Consider the following 8,940-nt stretch of genomic DNA (forward strand, 5'->3'; position numbering starts at 1 on the left):
AATTTTATCTCGATACGTTAAACTTCACATTTAATGTACTCATAGCTAAACACCAAACTATTCCATGGGTTGAGTAAAAAACGCGCTTAACTCGCATTTTTGACACATGCATTGGTGTCAAAGGGAGACTTGCGCCAAAGTTATGCAATTGAAGCAACAGTTCGAATTTTGATTTTCATTTTGGTAGTCTATGTTCCCTTATGGACCCAGAATGTCAATTTCCAAGAGCTATTAGAAAAAGACATGTAACAACTGCAGGTTTGAATATTTTCTTTATATCATTTTGTAATAAACATATAAATAATAAACTCTAGACATTTTTGACACATCGCCCTGTTATGAAAGTTAACTGGAACGCTATAAACTATCCAAACTGTGCATATGCCGCATGTAATTTCTATAAAACTATTTCCCTATTACAAAATATGAAAAGAAAAATACATTTTAGTAAATTTACAGGAGTTACTTATTCATTTATTCAACGAAACGTTTTTTCTATAGGCTACTACTTATACTGTTACTGAATTGTCAGAATGTGCATTTCACATTTTCTCAAAGAAATACAACAAAAGCAGAGGAAATATACACGAGGCAGAATATCTGTCCCACTCTGACAACTTAAACGAAACGTTTCCAAAATAATTGATTTCTTAATAATAAACAAAACAGTACAAGATTTCCAAGTCGTTTCCCAACTATTTAAATTAAAATATATTCTCGTATCTTACACTATTTCAAATAACGAAATGTGATTCGGTAACGATCTGTCAAAATCTCATTTACAATTCTGTGTATAAAAATATAATTTATGGACCCCCACGAAGTTTTGTTTATCCCCAAAATATAACAGTCAACTGCACATAATATGCACAGAACATTGCAACCTGTCAAGAAGTTTGCTGCTTTTTACATGGTCTTCTTTTTCTTTGCGGTTTACTTGAGATATACAAAAATAGATTCTGCACAATTTGCTGGTCACACAGTTTTAGAATCCATCCGTGTGATACCAGCTAGTTCACATAAGAATAAATTATTCAAATAAAACTTTTAAGGCTCCATTCATTCTTTGAAAGGGACACATGTAAAAGTCACTGAAATAAATATCCCAACTCCGCTGGGGCCTGTCTTTTTTTATTCTACTATTGTTTATTGTTCTACATTAGTCTCATTTTGCTTTTCCATATGAGGTTTCAACTTGAGTTTATTGACATCCCCAGTGGGTGAAGCGCGTGGCTATCCAAGAGCCACGTTCCTAATTGATATAGAATCTTGGAGTACCAGTGCACTCCGTCCTCGTGTAAGGTGGCGTTGACCATGGAGTAGTCTTTCGGGGATCGCAACGAGGACAGCCAGTAGCTCATTCTGACAGGTGCAAACGCCAGGTGCGCTAGATTGTGGTCTTCAATTACCGCGTAACATGACGCAAGCACTTGATCTACCACGATGGTTCCTTGAACCGTCACAGGCGCAAATGACCCCTCGTGCTCCTCCGTGTAAATCCGTTCCACGGTGACCGACTTCAGTTGGTTATGCAAATCATCAAAGACGACCACCTTTTGTCCAGGTTTGACTTTGCTCGCAAATACTGCTGACATGCTGTGGAGATCATCCGTTGAGTTGTTGACCACAAAGAGCAGATGTGCAGCAGTAAGGATGATTTTCTGGACTGGTTCTTTAGTCTCTAGCACATAAAACACTCTTCTGGTTGCAGAGTCCTGGTCCACGAACATGATGAAGTCGCTATATGCGAGGTTCCCATCACTGTTGGCTGCCAGCACTTTGTCGCCAACTCTGAGGTCTTTCACTGCCTTCCTGCTTCCATCTTTGAGAGTTACCGAAGCGGTGCCTGGGAAGCAGCCTCCTGATTTGGCAGCAACAGAGTTTTCTGTTGAAATAGAAGAGATTGTATTAGTGATTGTGAATATATATCCATCAATTATTTGATTTACCCATGAGAGCAGGGCGAGTTGAGCTCAGCACTGTGGAATATGTATATAGCGCATGGGCCTGCCTATGAATGAACCACTGTCACATAAGCCTATTGTCTCCATCCATACTTTTTAAAGGAAGGAGGAATGAAAATTGTGATTTTAGGCGCATTTATCAATATCCTATAGGTTACATTTACCCCCCTTCACACATTAACGTAGGCCTATTGGCTGCTTCTTGTTGCATAAGATGAGAAAACCGAAAGCCCTGGGTCTGTTGACGTTAATTAAAAACCAATAAAGAGCGAACATTGTCATTCTAAATCAGCTTGTGGACCGAGCCATTCTTGGAAAAGAACACTTGCGCCTTTCCCAGCTTCTCTTCCCATATTTGCTCAGGTGCAGAAACCTCTATGTGACAATTCACACACATAGCCTAGTACTTCTCAGAGAAAAAAACATGAGCGCCGCAAAGACTATTTACCCAGTGGAGCCACTTTTCCAAGCCTCTCAAGATGCAGATTTGAATTTAAATGAGGGCCAAGACTCTAAATGCTTGCAGTCGACCAACATCAATGTCCCTTCTTTTTACCACCTCTCCCCCCGCTTTGTTGTCAATCTTGATGACAATAATTCGGGCCTTTGGAGAACTATTTACATTCCGATCTCCAGGATCACACTGTCAGTAAACACACACATCCACAGAATAGAACCGACCCGCTCTGAATTTCTGGATCTAATCTTATTTTAAGATTCCGTGGCATGAAAATAAGGTGACAATTGAAAACTAGATTTGCCCCAAACGAGTTCAACATTTGTAAGTCTAAATCCCTTTGGTAAAGTCACATGACCCCTAATGACACGGAATATATGATGTCCAAACGAGTGTGTTGAATTTTAAATTGATGTTCCATTCAATTCAAAACGCAAATGTGCTCTTCAGGAAGAATAGGGCTGAGTCGATTTCCATATGTTTTTTTAGGAAACTCAAAGAGATGATATCAACCCGAATGATTTGTCTGAAGTACTTTGGTAAAATTCATCTACATTTTGGATGGCTAACACTGATCCAAACAGGCCTAGAATTGATTGATTCGTTCGGAAAATAATACAAATCTACACATCTAAAGCTGTAATGTGTTTAGTTAACTCGAATAGCCTTCTCTTGGCGTGCAATGATATTGGAGTCCATAGCCTATCAGTTAGCTTACAGGAACAGGGCACAAAATGAAAGTATAGGTCATGGCATTTTATGAGTGTGGGAATAGATTTTGCGAAAATATAAGGTCGTGGTTCCATCTAAGAGACGGTGTGGGGCAATAAAAGATCATGAAAAAAAAGTCTGGTAGGGTCTATGCATTAAACTTGAACAGGAAATGACCCATACACAACACAACTACTATAAAGATGGAGTAGGCCTACTTATTTGAAATCTAAATAGGCCTATAAATCGAGAAGAAATATAACTGATAGGCCTAAGATGAAAGGATAAGAGATCACGGTATAACAAGTGAATAGCGCGAGGACACATTGTGGAGAGCTGAAGGTTGGTTAACGAGGAAGCATCAGATAATATCCTAGAAACGTTTTTATTTATTTATAGAAACGTTGTTTATTTCTATCCAATCATCTATGTTGATTAATTGCCTAGCTGGAGTAGCATATTGTTAAAAAATAAAAAAATAAATAAAACGTTTTATCATCAATAACTTTATTCGTTCATCGGTGAGAAATAGGCCTTTATACGACGTCCGTGCAACTTCCTTTGTGGGTTTGATGTAGGCTAATGTCAGTAACAGGGATTTAGACAAGTTAAATGTGCGAGTTTAAATCGGACATTATAATGCTTTGAAGGGGAGGGCGGGTGGCTATATTCCCTGTTAATACCATCTTCCCCATTCACATTCGTTTTCAATGTCAGTGATGGTGACGAACGGCTTCTTAACTTGACACCCTACCTGCTTTGACAGAACAGTGGATGTGGGCCTTGGACTCGTAGTAGACCCAGTCGAATCCAGCCTCCACTGCAAGTCTGGACAGCGTGCCGTACTTGCTCTTGTCTCTATCGGAGGTCGTGATATCCACTGCCCTTCCCTCGTAGTGTAGGGACTCTTCGAAATGGTGCCCATCCTCGTCCCAGCCCTCGGTGACGCGGAGCTTTACCCCTGGCCACTGGTTCATGACGGAGATAGCCAGGGAGTTCAGCTTGTCTTTACATCTCTGGGGAAAGGAAAATGGACCAGTTGTCTATTAAGATATATCAAATTCACGATTCATTAGATGCTAATACCCTTTCATGTGTATCAGGCCTGGGTATTAAGCCTAAGTAATAAATGAAGATATTATGATATTAAGCTCATGATCTTAATTCAATGCCTGAAGGTATGGGCGATTTTGTAGATGCATGGTTCGAGGCCAAAACCATTGTCCTATAGAGTTAGCATTTTCCTATATTTCAAGGTCTTCAATGGTCTTTCCAAAGTACAAATCCTTAAATAGTTAACATTTCATTACATCTGGTAAACCTGAATATCTCCAAGATTCCACCACACTAAACGTCAACTGAGATTCAGTCAATACCGTCCATCATGATGTTGTATGGAGTGATGTAGCCTATGTGATGGGATATATGCCTACTCACAACCATGTGAATGGTTTGTTTGAATTACCTAAGCTCGAATGTTCTGCGTGAAGGGCAGCGTCAGAGGGGCACATCTCAGATAGAGAAGCTTGTGATGAAAAATTGATAAGGCATTGCATTCGCTTCACTGGCCTAAAAGATATAGATCTGGTCCTTGGACAGGTGCGACCGCTCAATGGCCTAATTGTACTCTCTCCCAAGATTATATAAGATGTGATAGACTCCAATAAAAAAGAAATGCCGGAATTAATGACATATTAAAAACGCATTAGAATGGGAAAAATATATCACTTAATGAAACCAAGAATCTTTAGTAGGCTAAGATGTGTGTTTTCTTTGAATAAATAATTGATATTGAGGATAATCTTCAGAAATAACTGAGTTATAAAATAGTTTCCTGTAATTGGAACGTTGCACTTCCTAACCTATCTCGGGACCCTTTGTGAGATGCTTGGCCTTCTCCAAGACAACTCTTCTCAACACTTAACAAATAGGGCCCATGTAAAATAAAACATCCCAAAAGCGTATTTTCACCGCAACCAGAGGGAAAGTTGAATTAGTCTTGTCACACACACACACACACACACACACACACAATCCTTTCCCGTTTGTAGGCAACGATCCCCAAGACATGCTGGTCATAAGGTTAGGCTACCAGTGGTATCTCAATTAGCCTAAACGGTCTTTCCTGCGAGAGGTCAAAACAAACCAACATTATACTCGCACTTGTAGCATGCAGTGGGTGAAAAAAAACATTCTGAGTACGATAGCCGGAGTCAAGAGCCGTGAAGACTAAACTATTTATTAATTCATTGAGTCGTGTGCCGCAAATCAAGCCAAATTATGTTCAGCCACCGTGAAGCCCAGCAGGATCCCTCAGCGGCGCTTTGTGCTCAGACTAAAGTTGTTCAACAAGCCTAGCCCGCAGCCTGCCTCTTAACCTTCCCACAAATAAATTGGTTAGAGGAAACACTTATCAGTTACCTGTCAGTGCAAACAACCCACTGGTCCGTCTCAATATCGCCTCGTTTGCGTGGCAATATTCCGTTCACATTAAGCTGTGCTTGCTACAGACGACCATGTGATGTTTTTATTCGCGACAGACTCTTCGGGGGCTGCGCGCTAAAAAATGTCTGTAAAGCGAGGACGTCATTAACTTTCCTCGAAACGAACTTGTCTTTGTAGTTGATGGAGCTGCTTGGTTAACCCGCTCACTCAAAATGAGTTGGCGCAGCCTGGGGCATCACGCTTTTATAGTCATCACTTTAACTGGACTTTTATTTACATTTAGGAAACCACAACAGACACACGTTTAATCTCAGTTGAAATGACAGTTTGATTAAACAACAGTTAGACTATTCCAGGAATCGATCGTATAGCCTATAACTTTCAGTGCACCTGTGCACCCACAGAGCGTCCGCGCGGTCCCCACGACAGCCCACTGGATTGACCTTTACGCACAACAACCATCCAATATAGAAGATGGCAAGCATATTCTAGATGCTAAGCATTAGCTCTTCATATTATTCAGATATTACGTTGGTTTATCTCTAACTCGTGCTGTTGTTGCAGGTGCATCTATACATTAGGGCTACGCAGTGCGCCACTAAACAGCAAATAAATACTGAGCACTCTATACTTAATACATGTTTTGTCTGAACTTTGTTTATGCTTCCTCTTCTCATTGACCAAAGGTCATGCGTTCAAATTCCCCCGCCTATGTTTATGAGCCTCCTTTGCCTTGCCTGGTTGATCTAATGCAAACATGTCCTTTCTTTGAATTATAGTCTAGCACAAAACAGAGAGCAATGATCTTATTTTGTCACTCACAATGGAATGAATGTTTTTTTTAATGGTTTTGCGCATTTGTTTATGCAGTGATAACAGAATAAAACCCAAAATACATCCTCTACTCTATTCAGATCGATAAAGAAGGCAGGTAAATGGAGATGAAAGCGCATTGTGTGTCCAAAAAGCAGAGTCCTTGGCACAATTCCCTGTCCAACCACAGCTTTAACGGGTAGTGGCCGAGGGCTATAGACAGAATATATGGTTGAATCTCACTCTAGCCTCCATTTAAAGTGTGATAACGTATATATTAGAGGAAGGGAAGGGAGCGTTTAAGAGAGATGTTGAGACTGCACGCAGGGTGAATATTTAATCAGAGCTCGTGCCCATGTCGCTGTAGACGGTCCAGGGAGTCCGGCTCGCGCACCTCTATCACACTACTTCAGGTTCAGTCGCATTTTAAGGTGGCCGGACGGAAGTAATTCGGTTATTATTAAAATAGCAGCACATCAAGTGCGGCATAAGCATAATAAACACCCAATTTAGCCTAACCGTAGCTGGAAATCAAGTAACCTTATGGGCGCGAGACATGCTATCCAGACTGTGCATTTCTGACCCATATTTTTATGGACAATGCATGCAAGCTAGCCACCCAGAATCTTATGAAGACATCACAGACTAGCATTCGGCTAAGGGAAATGTGATTCACAGAAACTACAATGCTTATTTGCCACTTAGCCTTTCCAAAGCAAATGCATTACGCAAGGCGCAGTCGGTGCGTCTTGCTATATCGTTGCACTAATTGGCCGCGGCCCACCCATTTATGAAGTAGTGACAGTGTTCAGAACATTCTCAAAGAAATGTCAGTCTTCATGCGCCAATAAACACTATACTGCGAAAGGGTGAATAACATTATGCAAGAATATATCTGAATGCGCCAACCACGCATAAACAACACCGCTGCTATAGTCATAGATGCCAGATCAGATGACTGAAATTAAGATTTAAGACAAGATGTAATCTAAATCTTAACGGTGCAATAGCTGAATATCCAAATGATGTCTAGTAGGCTAATGCATAAACAGCCTGTGCGCGTCTGTACAAGACAAGGCCTTGATACAAATATAGATATGTGGAGAGAGAACCACATAAATATTTCAAATAAACTGCCACAATCATGAAGGCCGGGCGTCTTACCGAAATGCCAGTGGGGCCTATGTCATATCTCTGGTTTGATTATGAAAGCCTTACCCATGCAGGACCTAATCAAAAGTGCAATGCTCTGAGATTGAAACGGAACCTTTTCACTCATCTGCTTTAAAAATAACAGACCCGAGACCTAAATATGTCCTTATTTGTGGTGCGCAATCTTCACCCTTATGTGAAAGGTTGTGTTAGACAGTGTGCTAGAAGATGCACCGCATTAAAACATGTATCCTTTTTACCTGAGTCATGAGCCGGTCCGCACCGGTGTTCTCTTCATCCTTAAAGATAATGTCAGTATTGTAATTGGGAGTCAGTTCTTTAAATCGCTCGGAGTTCCGCGTGATCTTGCCTTCGTATCTTCCACTGGCCCCCAGGGTCTTCTCCGCGACGTTTGGGATGAACTGCTTGTACGCAAGAGGTGTCAGCTTCTTCGGATGTTTTCTCCTCCCGTAGCCCCTGCCCGGTCCACAACCCATCCCAGAGGACACCAAGGACAAGGAGATCAACCCGACCAGAACGATTCTTGTCAACAGCAGCATTTCGTCCATAAAATACTAAATTACTCGGAGCCTCAGTATGTTGTCAACCGGCGGCGGTTTCTGTCTCTCCTGCCTCTCGCTCCGCTGCTTCCACAATGTCCTTGTCTCCTCCTCTAGTTCGTCTGTAGGCTACCGTGCCCCCCGATCACTACCGTGGCAGGTGCGGAAATGAACGCCTCTTTAAAAGAATAACGGAACACATCGAAGGAAAGACGTTGCTGCGTGGGTAAAAAGTGAGAAAATTAGCCACGGAATCTCTGCGTAGTCGAGCTACAGCCGCTTGTGCGAGCAGACCGCTTTTACTGCTATGTATTATAGCACCGATCTATGGCAGGGAGGGACTTGATTGGTTCGCCCAGACAAACCCTTCTGATGTTATCCCACAAAGAGTAAAACAATCTTTAAAGATTTTTTTTCCACCTGAAGGGTGGGTTAGAGGGGAGGGGCTGTACTCCACGGGAAAACATCAATTGCACCTTTTTTTCTCTCTCTCTTCCTCTGTTCCTGAAACGAACCAATTGATGAAAACCCACCTAGTAGCCTATAGGCCTATGTTGTTATGTTATTTGACTTAGTGTGGGTGATTCGAATGTTGTGTCTAGAGTTATTAGATCAACTTTGGTACACGTTGACTCCCCACTTGTGGGAAATAGCTTGAAAATCCGTGTGCGCGCACCGGTGCGCATGTCTCTGACTGACTGGGTGTTCCTCACTGTGTAAGAGTACGTCTATGTTAGAGTGTCTGGGTGGAAAGGCTGCATGAATAAGCCAGAAGTTGTCAAGAAGTTGTACAATTGGTTAACCATACAGCCCAGTGTTAGTATTGCATCTCATAGCC

At 41.6% G+C, this 8,940-nt stretch overlaps 1 protein-coding gene across 1 annotated transcript; it reads right to left on the reverse strand.

Annotated features, from left to right (window-relative positions):
- Nucleotides 1-253: 253 nt before the first annotated feature.
- Nucleotides 254-8,504, reverse strand: shha (sonic hedgehog signaling molecule a). Its single transcript, XM_029756129.1, has 3 exons — nt 7,803-8,504; nt 3,887-4,148; nt 254-1,885 (listed from the first exon to the last, which is right to left on the reverse strand). The coding sequence occupies exons 1-3, from the start codon at nt 8,109-8,111 to the stop codon at nt 1,191-1,193; spliced, it is 1,266 nt and encodes a 421-aa protein (XP_029611989.1). The 5' UTR covers nt 8,112-8,504; the 3' UTR covers nt 254-1,190.
- Nucleotides 8,505-8,940: the final 436 nt, after the last annotated feature.

This window comes from Salmo trutta, chromosome 6, assembly GCF_901001165.1.
Source record: "Salmo trutta chromosome 6, fSalTru1.1, whole genome shotgun sequence".
NCBI lineage: Eukaryota > Metazoa > Chordata > Actinopteri > Salmoniformes > Salmonidae > Salmo > Salmo trutta.